At 35.8% G+C, this 15,297-nt stretch overlaps 1 protein-coding gene across 2 annotated transcripts; it reads right to left on the bottom strand.

The window, feature by feature from the left end:
• Positions 1 to 1,904: 1,904 nt before the first annotated feature.
• LOC132056290 (uncharacterized) lies at positions 1,905 to 7,618 on the bottom strand. 2 transcript variants are annotated; one of them, XM_059448414.1, is made up of 10 exons: positions 7,260 to 7,618; positions 6,299 to 6,377; positions 6,122 to 6,216; positions 4,745 to 4,849; positions 4,538 to 4,617; positions 4,247 to 4,337; positions 4,024 to 4,131; positions 3,551 to 3,637; positions 2,899 to 2,967; positions 1,905 to 2,512 (listed from the first exon to the last, which is right to left on the bottom strand). In XM_059448414.1, exons 1-10 carry the CDS (start codon positions 7,473 to 7,475, stop codon positions 2,357 to 2,359), a joined length of 1,086 nt encoding a protein of 361 aa, XP_059304397.1. In that variant the 5' UTR covers positions 7,476 to 7,618; the 3' UTR covers positions 1,905 to 2,356. The 2 variants fall into 2 exon arrangements, with proteins under 2 accessions (XP_059304397.1, XP_059304398.1); XM_059448415.1 differs by having other exon boundaries at positions 6,299 to 6,403; positions 7,260 to 7,372.
• Between the last annotated feature and the right edge of the window lie 7,679 nt (positions 7,619 to 15,297).

The raw sequence follows: 15,297 nt of genomic DNA, 5'->3' as shown, positions 1-15,297 counted from the left end.
AAAGGTACCCCCCATCATAGTTAAGCTGTGTCCTGCATTTATGTATGGACCCTCTAAAAATGCTTCAGCACCATGTCAGATCTTCCGAAAATGAATAGCTTTTTGAGGACCTGATACATACCCAACATTATTTTTTAAGAGTGCGAGCAACATAGACAGTGAGTGCAAGTAAACATTTATCCAAATTAACTAAAATTGCTCATAAGGCCCTTCACTCTGTCCTTTTTGTTTACCCTTTGATCTTCTTTTATTCCTTTTGGGGTAAATTATTTTATTATAAGCACGTTATATTTTTGCCACTTGAGAATTGCTGTCCATTTCTGGCGACAACTGGAGTAGCGCATCGTCAGCTTTTAGTAATTGGACATATATAAGAAAGAGATAGGTAAGTTTCTTGTTTTCTCTATTCTCTTGTTTTGACATGGGGGAGAAAGTTGTGGTTGAAAGATCTTGATCCATTATTCATGGTGGGTGAATGAAAAGAATATGGATAAGAGGATAATGTTGAAACTCCTGCATCAACGCGACAGAATATGGAGGAACATGTCACAGATATCCAAAAGTTGAGGGGTCCAGTCACTTTTTTCACACATATATAGTTGATCGGGATTAAGGAAGACGTGGGACATTATTGGGAAAGCTAATAAAGAGATGTGTTTTTTCCGAGGGAATTTTGCTAGAGGTCTTTAATTTTTACCTTTCAAAATCGAATTCATGCTTAGAAGGGCATAATTTACGCATCACAATATCACAATATACGCCAACTCTCCTCAAGAACTTATGCCTTCAGCCAGTGTGCAGGCATCCCATGATAGGAACAGCAAAAAATAGGGATAAAAGTGCATATGGTCCTAAATTTCATCATCCAAACAACACAAGGCCCAATGTTTCCGCTGTTCATAATGGGCAATTCGCACAAATTTAACGTATCGCCTCTTCTTTTCGGTACTTTTAAATTTTCGCCCTCATATTCAAATTTTAAAATTTCGCTCTTTCCGCTAACACCCATCGAACCCGACGCCACAAATTAAAATTTTAAAAAAAATTCGCAAGGCAAGTTTAATTTCATGACAAAAACTAAAGTTATGCCGCCAAAGAACTGCAAAAAATAGGGATAAAAGTGCATATGGTCCTAAATTTCATCATCCAAACAACACAAGGCCCAATGTTTCCGCTGTTCATAATATTGAAAGCTTTTTTTTGCGCGGATTGTCCTTCATTTGGGGAAGTCTTTAATTTTTGCCCTTCAAATCAAGCCTCATAAAGCTCAACGCGAAAGCGCAAAAATTAAAGATTTAAAGACTAAGCAAAATTTCTTAAAGAAGGGCACCCGCGCAAAAAAATGATTAAAGCCTTTTTTGCGATTGCCCTTCATTTGGGGAAGTCTTAATTTTGCCCTTCAAATTGGTGTCTTTTAAGTTTTGCCCATTAATTCGAGATTGTGGGTTCGAAAAAAAAAATATATATATATATATATATATATATATCTCAAAGCAAAATTTTGCAAATCTATCCATGCTTTCTGCTTGAAGGTCAAAATTTAAAGACCACCATTTTGAGGGATTAAAATTAAAGACCACCCCAGCGAAGGGTAACCCTGCAAATTGCCCTATTGAAAGACCAAAGGAATAAAGGAGGAAAAAAATAACAACCGTTGGGACAAAAAGTTGGACAAAAAATAGTTATATCAAGTCCGTGTAGATTCTACGTTTCAAGTGTCCTGATCAAGCGTTCGGTCAACAACTGTGCCTCAACCCCAATCAATTTGAAGTCAACACTATAATCCTCACTGACAATGGTTTCTAAATCCTCATTGACAATGTTTTCCTGATCAAGTGTTGTGTTTTCTAATTGTCATCAAATTGTAGGAAGTAAATCACTGAGCTGAAGCATTCCTAGAAAGAGACTCCCTTAACATGCATTATTTTATTAGTTTGAATAGAACTGATACATACCAAAAATACAGAAGCACACGTCAGAGCAAGTCTTCAAGCAAAACCCATAGGAGGCTCTGCGTATCTGCTGCTTGCAATTATCGTCAATACTTGAGCAGTAATACCAAAATTTAGAAACAATGGAAATCACTGACGGTCAAAGTTCTTTTAATGTGGACACATCCCTTTCCATCATAGAACTTTAAACACAGACAAGAAAACACTTGAAACATAAAGAACCAAACAAAATCATTTCTTGAGGAACTGCATGCATGACTATTTCCTGCAACTGTCCTCCGAAGCCCAAAGTCAGTGTCAGAGAAGCATTACGGCGCCTACTCATATGAACGAGTAAAACAGTATATGAAGAATAACTTAGCATCTTCGTCCATCAGGATACTAGACTGGATCAACCATCCCTATCACGAACTTTTGGTGCCAGATTCAGATTTCAGATCTTGTTTACTTTTACCCCTCTTCATTTTGGCTTTAACCCGAGACTTTGTCACAAGAGTCTGCACTGTGTTGGCAAAATTCCCAGCTGCCATGATAATCAGAAGGATCCCACAGGTGACAACCTGCCACAATCGCATAATTTTAGAAACAGATTAGTTAATGATAGGAATGGGCTGCCACAGTGGCAGGATTTCTTTGGCATGGCAGCTTACACAAGATATATATATATATATATATATATATATATATATATATTTGGATATTACAGACGGGAAGGTCTAATTTAGTTAGTAATATTGTTTGATTTGTGTACTCCACGTTCTATTTCCAAGCAAGCACACCAAGATAATTTGTTAGAGAACATGTAAAAGGAACTTCACCTTTAACATCTGAAACTTTTATATTAAACAATCCTCTAACCAACTCGCAATATGCTATTTGAACCTGTCTTCCCTTAACCTCCAGACCAAGAAAGATAAAATATAGTGGAAGAGAGTTTTTATCTTACCTGCCACTCAGAAACAACACCAATGAATGCTGTCTTGAGCAACAAGACTCCAACATATGCTTCAAATCCCTGACACCAAGAACAAACAGCATGCAGTCATTTGGGGCCAGCCTTAAAAGATAAAACTACACCTATAAATTTCGTGGAACACTCTGTGTACGCAGGGATAATCAATTAAACTGGCCTTTTTTTCCTGATAAGGATACAGACCTATTGTTGAATGTGAAGTCTAGAAAAGAAGTATCGTCCACAAAAGTTGATATCAAGCCATAAAAGTCTACTGATTGTCACCCATCTAATGTAACTAGTTGCTATTAGCTCGGATGAAATTATGTTTTCACTCCACTACTTAGAAACTTGACCCAGAACACACAAGGGAGCTTATGGCGAGATTTAAAGAGAAAAAGGATCCTTGACAGTCGATAGTTACCTTTGAACCTGACAGTCACTAGGGGGGCCATTTTTATTATTAACATGCATTTCACTAGGCACATCAAAATCATGTAAAAGTTACTCTAGCATTTCCTGCTCTTAGACTAATTAAAATCAATCAACTTGAATCTAAAGGCCCAGTCTCCTGAAACAACAGGAGCAAAATTTCTAGAGAAAAAGTAGTTGCGGTTAGTAAATATCCAAATTGAACTCAGTATACCTGCAAGACAAATAGTACAGGGAAGAGCAACAACAATTGACCATCTACTCCAGCAGTCTCTCCCCACACAACATCCATTCTCCTGGCCTGAAACAAAATTCAGTAGACAATTCCACAATTAGGATAGTTTATTGGACGATAGGGAGTTCAAATGTCTTTTGCTTTATTCAACCACAAGGCAAAGCTCATTCCCTCAACAGGAGGGATTGAAAAGAGTGACCTTCAAGTCAATCCTCAAGGTCCTCTGTTATTTATCCAACCCACAGGGCAGAGAAATTTTTATATTTTTTTGGATAACCATGGTGCCCGGGCCCTGTGAAGAGAAATATATAAGCCTATCTGCACTAGATACCAAACACCATCTTGGTGCTTATTATTAAAATTTATTTGACTTATAAAAAGGAATAGTTTATTGCACAGGATTAGTGATTACGGGCTTCTCAGTCAAACTACTGATTCTGCTGTTTGTGTACCTTTCCTAATGCAATACGAGTGTACAGTCTTTGCCTTTGATATCTATTCTGAAGGAGCATTGCAACACCTTGCATGATAGCCCATTTCAGGAACAGTTGCACACCCCTCTGCAATAGATAGTACATTAAAATTAGGAGTATTATAAATCTTAAACATTATAGAGAACATTTTTGTTGATAAGCAGCTGAATAAATATACAAGTAGTTTTTAAACGAAAAAAACCTGCTTCTGTGAACAGTCAGGTTGTCGTTCTATTTCCCAGGTAAGACTTATAAGTGCCATGGCCATAGCACAGTAGTGATGCTTTATCCACCTGCATCAGTACAACCATAATTTCTATTAATTAGCTGTCTTTTGTGATCAACATATATGATATTCGTAACGAACTTTAGAATCATTAGAACTGCTACTTCAATTACATAAACAACTAAGATGAGTGTTTTACTCGACAAACATAAAACAAAAGACAGATGTTAAATTTTCATACAGAAATAGGGAATGTTGTTCAATTACCATGGACGAATATCACTTCCATTCGCTCTCAAAATGTTCTCTCGCAGAGCCAAACCTGTGTAGAGGTAAAGCAACCAGGCCTGAAGCCATCGAGGAGCTCAGAATTCTTGGTTGTCAAATGTAAAATTTTCACTATAATAGATAGGAAAACAAAACCACCACTGGTATGAAGTTGAATGAGAAAGACTTCTTTTTAAATTGTACTACCTGGTAAAGTTGCACTGGCAACGCTGGTAAACATCCATCCCACATCCAAGACCTCAAGCCTAGTAGCAACGATGGGAAAAGAAGGAATAGATATGCTGTCCTGTCCTGTCAAGAGAAGATTGGATGTCGTAATTACAAGAAAGAGGTTTCCACATAACTGATGCTTTTCATACATCCCAGGTCATTTATGCATTTTATCTGAGGAGGGCGGAATCATTTCAAGCTCAAGTTAGAAAGAATTTGAACGAACAATTCTTGAAAAACAGGTGATTTCTCCAAGAATGGCCTTGGAGGTGGGTGATCCTGAATTTTTGACCTTGCTTGCCCCATGGGCAAAACTTGAAAGTCAACAAGTTTTGCCTTTTGACCTTGAAGTTTTGCCCATGGGACAAACGGGGGTTAAAAGTTCAAGATCACCCATTTCTAAGGTCATTGGGTGTAATTTCCTGCTTATCCCAACTATTGTCTGGGACTTACAATAACCAGGCTTTGTCAAGGAAATTGGCCTCAAGGTCTACTCCATATACAAGAATCTGTTTACAGGAGATGCTAAATTTATCCACCAATAAGGAAATCTTAAACTTCCTCAAATATCATTCAGTAACATGCACAGGCACAGCACATATGAACAATTGATAAATACAATATTCTCAAAAGCTGGGCTTGCATTGAAACATATCCAAGTTCTACGCATGCAGAAGCAATGCACTTCACCATATTCTCTTTTTCACTTTTTATTTTTTATTTTTGACAAGTAGATAGTACATGCAAATCATGCTCACCATCCTCTTTTTTCAACTGACAAGTAGATAGTATATGCAAATTAAATTATTTAACAGTAACACAACTTCTCCAAAAGAGTACTCCTTTTGTCCCAATTTATCTGCCACGCTTTCCTTTTTAGTCAGTCCCAAAAAGAAGATACGCCCTCTTTCAATTCACCCAATTGTTGTTCCAATTCGGTGATTAATTTATGTGACCAGCGAGGTATTTTTTTTACTGATTTCTTTTATTCCAATCGAGTTTTTTCCAGATGTTGTCGACACCTTTCTATATTTAGTAACAATTTATCATTAAACTTACTCATTTTTCCCTTAATGAGATATTTATAACCACACAAATATTTGTGGTTTCTTTTAGAGCATAAGTTTCAAAAGTCACCTTTAACTCTTAGACTCCATGTCCAGTCAAACACCTTCACATAAATTGGGATGGAGGGAGTACCAATTCGTGTCCAATTACCATTAGATTGATATATCAATGATCCAAAGAGTAAATAATCACCCATGCAGCCACACCAATGCAGAAATTACACAGCGTTAAACGACAGAACTTAAATAGAGCTAATCACTAAAAATTAGAGCTTGGAAGACGTACCCTGAAACTATTATATTCCTCTTTCACTTTAAATTGCACATCCTTTCTATTAGCACGGACATTGATTGGACCCAAAAACATCCTCAAGAACCCTCCTGCAATTGACCACATCAAGATTCAAGACTAACAAACTACTAATAGAATCTCAAATTTAACAAAGAGGAAAATGAAGCATACCATGAGATTTGCTTGGAAGAAAAGCTGCAGCATCTCCCTCGCTCAGTACATAACTAGCTTTAAACAACTCCTCTTCCAACTGAGAATGGATAAGCATGAAAAGAGCTTAACACAAAGAGTTAATGGTCAGAAACACACCTGAACTATCACTTTTTCGCGAGTTTCACACCCAACTATCAGTTGTTTCCTTTTCCAACCTGAACTATCACCATCTATGTATTAAAACACACTCGAAGCTGATTAGGCCAACTATCAATTGTTCCCTTTTAGTACCTGAACTATCATCATCTATGTATTTTTTTAGTTAAAGGTAGGTTTAATTTTATTAATGAAGTACCAAGTTGGTACAGACAGAGGAACTCAGATCAATCAACCATTCCATGCTTCTCCCTAACAACTCTAGGAAATCAAGATATTGATCCATATCCTCTAACAAGCCCTCCTTACACCAATAGTACAGATTAGGCAAACTATTAGTTCTTCCCTTTTACTACCTGAACTATCACCATCTATGTATTAAAACACACCTCGAAGCTGATAAGGCCAACTTTTCCTACCTGAACTATCAACTAGGTGTGCTTTACTACATAGAGCCTGTTTGGATTGGTTTATTTTAGGTGCTTTTAAGTCAAAATAACTTTTAAGCACTTTTGTAATATTTTGATAAGATAAAAAGTGCTTTTAAACCCTTATTTTTATAAGCTAAAAGTCATACTCCTAACTTATGGCTTATGCTTATAAGTCATAAGTTATAAGTCTATCCAAATAGTGATAGTTCAGATAGGAAAAAAGGAACCGTTAATAGTTGGAGTGTGTGTGAAACTCGCGGAAAAATGATAGTTCAGGTGTGTTTTTGCCCATTATCTCTAACACAAATCATATGTACGAGCACAAAAAGACTGTAATGCCCATGCATGTGCACATAAATCAACAAAATAATCACTTCATTAAATATCATTACCTTTTCAGCTTGATTAGAATCCAATTTGCTTTTCCTAACAGAAGAACGGAGTTGTTGAACGCTGGAATCAAGCGACTTTGCTTTTTGCCTTAACGAATCCTCTTCGCGAGTGGTTCTCGAGATCAAGGAAGAAGCAGCGTCTTGCAATTCCTTAGCTTGTTCCACGATTCTAGAAGCTTCTTCCACATAATCTCGCTCCCCCGTAGAATCGCCCATCTCCGCCAACAACAACAACAATCTCGATCCAATTCTATGATTAAAACTAATAATTTTTTCACATCCACCGTTAATCTAATTGAATACAAATACAAATATATATATGTATGTATGTCGTTGAATTAAAATAGAAATAAAATTTGGGTGAGAGGTGTGAAGCAGCTAAAAAGGGTATCTAGAAAGAGGGAGAAAAAGGGGAAACCAAGTGATATGAGAGATGGGGCCACCGAGTCACAGACCGATGAGCGTTAGCTGAAAGGACTGAATTTAATTTCTTGTGTTTGTTTTCCCCAAAAATGAGCATTTAACTCATATTCAGGGTAATTTTAATCTTAGCGGAAAAAAAAAAACGGTAATTTTAAAAATAATATAAATTAAAACTGTTCGTTGATTATAACTATAAGAATATCGATAATATATTTTTATATTACAAATGTTAAAATTTTTATTCTTGTCCCAACTTGAGCACTTTCCTTTTTAGTTTGTTTTTAAAAAATAGTGCTTTGTTCATTGATTATAACTATAAGAATATCTATAATATATTTTGTATTACAAAAGTTAAAAAATTTATTCTTGTCCCAACTTGAGCACTTTCCTTTTTAGTTTGTTTTTTTTAAAAAAAATACTTTTTTATATTTAGATAGTTTTTAACTTTAAATTTCTCATTGTACTCTTAATTAAATGAGTTATAGTTATAATATATTTATAACTTATTTTAGATTATAAAATTTTAAAAAAATTATATCCAATTAAATACATGACATAAAATAAAATGGAAAACGTACTTTTTAAATATAATATGTTCAGACGAATAAATAAATTCACATAAAATTGACGTAGGTTAGTTGTTTTGGGGAGCTCGAAATAGTTCCAACAACTTGAAGACTTCAATTCACCAACTATATCCCATACAATAGTCTGTAGTTACACGTGTATTTTGGGGTAGGCTTGAAATTGGGTGGGCTAAGTGTGTAATTTTGGTCTAAAATCTAATCCATAGCGTTGAACAAAAAGCTTGTTTTAGAATAAAATATCAATAAGGTTTTTTGGCCGCACTATTTTGGCCACAATTGTGTAAATGAGGTAAATTCATATGATTATTTAGGTTGAATTTAACAATTTATGATTACTTAATATCATTTCTATCTTTTCTTCTCAAAGTTTATCTTAATTTAAAATTATACAATAAAAGTTATGGTGATTTTTATATAAATATGATCAAATTTAGATCAAATTAGTGTGACAATTTAGCAACTCTCATAAAATATTGATGCAACTTACATCAAATATGATTATGACGCTTTGAAACTTTGCACACCTTTCATAGCGAACAGCATTAATGTGTCATAAAAATTTGAAACTCCCATGTCGTAATGTCGACGTAGCCCAAATTTGGAGTGTCCTAGTTACGAGTGTGCTGGTCTAATTTTGTCGCGCTGGTCCTAGTTAAGAGTGTGCTAGTCTATTTTGTCGCGCTACCGTCGTGCTGCAATGTGTTAGCACTTTTGTAACAAAAAAAAAAAAAAAATTGAGAATCAAACTAATCCATTAAAAAAAAAAAAAAAACACCAAACTAGGCTTCACGCACAGAATTTTTGTGTGTGAAAGGGCTAAAGTGTACATTTACATTTATCTGTGCATGAAAGGGCTAAAGTGTACATTTACATTTTGGCCCTTTCACGCACAGAATCTGCGAGTGAAATCCGTTCCTAAAACCCCCCGACCAACCTTTATTCTTTGGAAATCAAACTCAAAATTAAGGTTTTTTGCGTACTTTGACCGAATATTAGTCACGTTTCAAAACACCGGAATATAAATATTTTATATAGAACTTAATATTTTTTTTAGTGTACAATAATATTACTCATTACATCAAGTATACATATACATTTGGATCGTCGTTTTAGGGGTTGTAAAGGTTCAAGACGTTTCAAAACTTGTTATATTTAGGTTTAAGTGCCATATTTTATAGGGTTTTGATTAATCTCTTTTGTTTTACTCCCAAAGCTATGGAAGTACTTTTCTGGTTCAAGACGAGAGGTTCATAATAATTGAAAAATATTTCATTCCATTAGCAACGAAATACATCATTAAATTACAATAGTCTTAAAAAAAAATCAAGTTCTAGACACTCTTCTATTTCCAGATGTGCTGCCACCACGAGAGTTTTGCCCATATGAACGCTTATCATGCCCAAATTGCTTACATGTCGAGCATTTGCGAGAGTAAGTCTTTTCGCTAACATCCATTTGATTGTGATAACGGGTTAGCTTGTTTTTTCCCAATTTACGGATATGGTTCTTGTTCGCAATCATAGAAAACGGCGCTACCGGCCAATAAGCTTGATCACCAAGGGGACGAAATTGGCCCGAATATGCTTTAAGGTTTTACGACCTTATATTCCTCCGCCACATAATTAGTTACATTTCTGGCCATTCTCTCAAAGCACTTGACTGCATGAGAACATGGCATGTGGTACGTTTGCCACTTATCACAAGTGTATGATTGTGTACGCTCAGTAACGATATATTTGTTTCCTCCTTTGCCGCCGCAATAACCCGTTTTAACTTCATACACTCGTCGAACGACGTCATACTCGGTCATTTGGTGACCCCGCCTTTCTTCTATGGTGCTCCATCTTTTTATAGTGGCTTTGGCATCTATGTTCTCTCGTCGGCTCAATATAGCTCTTTCGCCTTTCAGCTTTGCCCTATCCGCAAATCACTCCACGACCCGCCTCGAAAGTTAGTCTTACCATCGCGGGACGGTAGTCCTCGAGTAGATTTCGAGGAGTCCATTGAAAGGCTCGAGTCGTTCCGTAAGCATGCCCCATCTCCTTCCTCTATCGCATAAAGCGCCCATTTTTCAACTTCTAATTTCATCAACCAAACATATGCCTCTTCACTCACTTCTTTTTAGCGTCCATTTTTGCAGCCCATTTTCTTTTGATTGCCACATCGCAGCCCCTCACATCAATTTGTTTACTGGCCATTTGCAAACTTTGTTTGCAAATTAGCCTTTAAGTGCCTTCAGAATATCGATGGTAAGCATGCAGAGGTCGCCACCCTTTCCGCAGTACGCATATCGTGCAATATGCCTTTATGACGATCCGATAGACACATATGCCTTGACGACCCTTAATAACGAGTTTGTTAGACGGGTCAAGAACATCCCCCATGTCTCGTTGCTTTCGTCACGGAAATTGCCAAAGCAAGAGGGAATATCGACCCATTGGCATCCATACTTCCACGTAATTCAGAGCTTAATGTCATATCTACCATATACACGGGTCCCATCTATTGATATCACATTCCGTAGTGAGCAAAACCATCAATACTTGGTTTGAATGCCCAAAAGACGAAGTCGAAAATTTCCTTTAAAAAAAGCTTAAAATTTCGCTTTTTAAAAAAGCCGTGCTGTGATAACCGTGCCAGATTAAAGCATGTCATAGAGCCGCCATATACCCCGCAACGCCCGAAAAGAGGATTCCCAATTTCTAAAGATCGTTTCAAAAAGCACGTCTACGCCAAGAAATCCCTTTCTCTTGCTTATGATTTTACCATATTTTTTGAATGACCATGCTAATACAAGTTTTGATAGGCGTCCTACATAAGTTTAAACAAACAATATTTAACAATGATATTTTAATTGCTATAAGATATATAATGTAAACGGTGAGATAAATTACCTTAGAGTTTCCTCAATGTGTTTAAGTTAACAAATGAGCAATCTTGTTTATATCTAGATTAAAATGATCTGCTCGACTTTGTCCCATATCACAAGTGTGCTTCGGATGGAATTTTGTGATTTCCCATAGACCATCTGACTTAGCAATTCCCCGAAGCAATCACTGATAGCCTTGAGTATGTCGCTTACAAATCAGCCTCCATACCGATCCGTTTGAGTCTTCAACCTTAAACTCCCTCATATCCTTTACACAATACATTCGATACCGTTGCAACATCTCGTTTTTACGTGAACCGCATTCTCTTTGTAACGACACACATTCATCACTATGGATTTTTGGTGACTTTGATAATCATCTCTCGTGAAGACAAATGCATCTTCACGACTCGAGACTATCAAGATATGGAATATAGTCGGAATGTCATTGCATCGAGCTGTCGTGAATTGGGTTTTCGGCCATCGGAGGTGGTACGTGGTGGAGTTGGTTACATTTGCTTTTGGAGACTATAATGCCGTATCTTCTTCATCCCTTTCACTATCTTCATCATCGGTTACTCGCATTATTAGTGTGGTTCATCGTCATCACTCTCTCGACGTATCCATAACTTGGACAATCGCCATCTAAGAAAGTCCTCCTCCTACACGATAGATTGCATATATTAAATTCCAAATTCACAACACACACACACACACACACACACACACACACACACACATATATATATATATATATATATATATATATATATATATATATATATATATATATATATATATATATATATATATATATATATATATATATATATATATATATATAGCATCTAGGTTTACACATATTGATTATGAGCATGGTGTGGAGAATGATCAACTCCACCAAACCGAGGATCGCCTTTCATTCACGAGTTGGTACCACCGAAGTAGTTTTGATATTAATCATCGCACCGAACTAGGAATTATTATAATAATCGGCTCCACTAAACCGAGAATTATTGTAATAATCAGCTCCACTGGACTGAGAATTCTGATAATAATGACTTGCTCCACTAAATTGAGATGACTGCCCAATATTACTCATATCAGGTCTATAACCCCTACAAAGATTTAAAAATGGTTATTTACTAATACATACAATAAACACGTGCTACTGCACAAAATAATAATATAAGAATGTATATTTACCAAGTTTGATTTAATTGTTGGGTAAGATTTTCCAGTAAGGTCTGCCATTCAAAATACCCCCGTAAGACATAAAATCTCCATACGTGTTAGCTTGATCATTTCTTGCGGGACCTTTGGGTATCTTTTTAACATACATCTCCAGAACATTAAGGATGACTAAATGTTTTAATTCTTCCGGCGCATTCAAATAATCCCTTAAAGAATCATCATCATTGATATAATGCCTACCATAAAGCACTATACCATTGGAAACCGATTTGGATATCTGCTCGTTATAGAGATTTCATACTCATCCGTACTAACCTTCATTTTTTCATATATGTAAGTGACTAGTGATTCATAAGACATTTCAAGTGGACATTTAACATGAACGTTTGGTCTTTTATTGTAACGAAACCGTACTATTCTCATCAAGGATAATACCATCCCAATGTATTGAAATCTTAACTGGTGGAATATCTTGAGCCATTTTTTGTATGACTTAAGATAGGTTTTTTTGAATGACTTAAGAGACTTAAACTTATGAAATGGATGAGTTTTTACCTCGTCTAACCTTGTTCTTAAATAGATTCATAGTCATCCCTATTGCGCGTTAACATTGCGTAATATGAATTTAATTCAAATAAACGGTAAAAAATGCAGCATTGTGTTGTCAAATCGGTCCTTTAGGTGTCATAAAAAATCTAAAAGTGGTATGCATGATGTGTTGTCAAATCATGTCCTATTGCGTACAAGAACATTGCGTAATATGAATTTAATTCAAATAAACGGTCAAAAATGCAAGATTGTATTGTCAAAATCTGGTCCTTTTAGGTGTCATAAAAAGCGAAATTGGCATGCATGATGTGTTGTCAAATCATGTCCTATTATGCACAAGAACATTGCGTAATATGAATTTAATTCAAACAAACGGTCAAAATGCGGCATTGTATTGTCAAAATCGGTCCTTTATGTCATAAAAAGTTTCAAATTGGCATGCATGATGTGTTGTCAAATCATGTCCTATTGCGCACAAGAACATTGCGTAATATGAATTTAATTCAAATAAACGGTCAAAAATGCAGCATTGTATTGTCAAAATCGGTCCTTTAGGTGTCATAAAAAAGCTGAAATTGGCATGCATGATGTGTTGTCAAATTATGAATTTAATTCAAATAAACGGTCAAAAATGCAGCATTGTGTTGTCAAATCGGTCCTTTACGTGTCGAAATTTTTTTTTGAAATTGGCATGCATGATATGTTACCAAATCATGTCCTATTGCGCACAAGAACATTGCGTAATATGATTTTAATTCAAATAAACAATCAAAAATGCAGTATTTTATTGTCAAAATCGATCCTTTAGGTGTCATAAAAAAGCTGAAATTGGCACGCATGATGTGTTGTCAAATCATGTCCTATTGCGCATAAGAACATTGCGTAATATGAATTTAATTCAAATAAACGGTCAAAAAATACATGACTATATATAACATGATTGACAAACAACTAGCATTCACTTTAAAATTAATTATCATGACATTCTACAACCAATTTGGAAATCTTGGATTCTATTACATGTTTTTTGAAGAAAATATTTGAAGCAATGGGTAGGACATGGAACTAGATGATGATGATTTTCATTACTCAAACAACCCTAACAAAAGATTCAATCAAGAATACAATAAAACAATGAGAGGAGTGGAATTCAAGGGAGAGGTCAAGCAACCTTGGAGCAAAAGTTAGCTTCAATAGGGCTTAAACGCCCAAAAAAACGTGCTATGTCAATGCCTCGCGGAACTCCACAAGAGTTTAATTTTTCTTAATCATTTTCACGAAGAGAACAGTCGGATGCAAATACGTTACCATAGGGTAGAATATGGTATACGGTAGCACAAGATTTAGATCCATGGGATTCGGGAGCCTGTAAAATGTCCGATGAAGATTAATATTTTTCTTATAGTAAGGTAAGTAGGTAGGGTCATAAAGACGCCCCCCCCCCGAGGGTACTGGGGTTTGCAACCTATATAGTAGCCCTTTCTTTTGTTATTAGACTACACCATATTCAATGTCGAGTAATAGAAAACTCGGCTTGGTCTTTAATCCTTCCAAAAGAACCAAATAGTTAGTGATGATGAGAGTTTAAATCATAGTAGTTTTTCGAAAGTGATACCAGTGATTTCAAATCTAGATTCAGCTAAATCCGCACCTTCTTGTAGAGCGTAATGATGATTTCTGCAGTGTGAAATATTCAGATCCGCGAGAATATTATTGCGGTTTACGCCGAGAATGGTCACATCGGATTGCCGAATCAGAACGTCTTGTTCGTGACTTGGAAAATCTCAACGCTCCAATCCCAACAAGGTACTCACTAACCATGCCTCGAGTAGGTCCAGCAACTTGCGAGATGGCCGTACAAAGGATTAGAAAAGAAAACAACAGAATCGCCGGGCAAGATGTTGTAGATTTTACATGCTAAAAAGTTGTCAAGAACAAGCATCATCAACCGGTAGAGAACTAACATCTCCCCGAAAAAAGATGTGTGTTAAGAGGCCGCCAATATCGTTCGAGGACGATATTGAGGACTTCTATTACGATGACGCTTAGTGGTCTATTTAGGCTCACTGTCTTAGATTATGAGTCATTTAAGTTTTGACTAATTTCGTTAATTTGTATTTTTATTTTATGATGAAGTCATAAGTTTGAATTAGTTTGGAATGTTTTTAATTCTTCAAAGTTTATTGTTAAAGTCTATTATTAATTGACAATTTCACAAATAAACGCAAATAAATTAGTACATAAAGGGTGCGGATTACATTATAGGGGAAAAGGTACAACTTGTAAAAAACATAATCCATAGAAATATTAAACTTAATAAACAAAATACATATAAAGAATGAACAACAACAACATAGCACAAATAATCTTCCACAATCTAAGTTTTTCTTTCAAAGCTGTTTTCTCGTGTTGAGCC

This window comes from Lycium ferocissimum, chromosome 5, assembly GCF_029784015.1.
Source record: "Lycium ferocissimum isolate CSIRO_LF1 chromosome 5, AGI_CSIRO_Lferr_CH_V1, whole genome shotgun sequence".
NCBI classification, from domain to species: domain Eukaryota; kingdom Viridiplantae; phylum Streptophyta; class Magnoliopsida; order Solanales; family Solanaceae; genus Lycium; species Lycium ferocissimum.
The sequence above is the reverse complement of the archived record's forward strand: the minus strand, read 5'-3'. Positions and strand labels throughout refer to the sequence as shown.

What these genes read in the sequence shown, in the direction of transcription:
- LOC132056290 (XM_059448414.1), bottom strand. Translation starts at nt 7,475, where the DNA reads ATGGGCGATTCTACGGGGGAGCGAGATTATGTGGAAGAAGCTTCTAGA. An exon ending in CTGACTGTTCACAGAAGCAG is followed by an intron (nt 4,132 to 4,246) that starts GTTTTTTTCGTT and finishes TATCTATTGCAG; the next exon opens with AGGGGTGTGCAACTGTTCCT. An exon ending in CTCGTATTGCATTAGGAAAG is followed by an intron (nt 3,638 to 4,023) that starts GTACACAAACAG and finishes ATTTTGTTTCAG; the next exon opens with GCCAGGAGAATGGATGTTGT.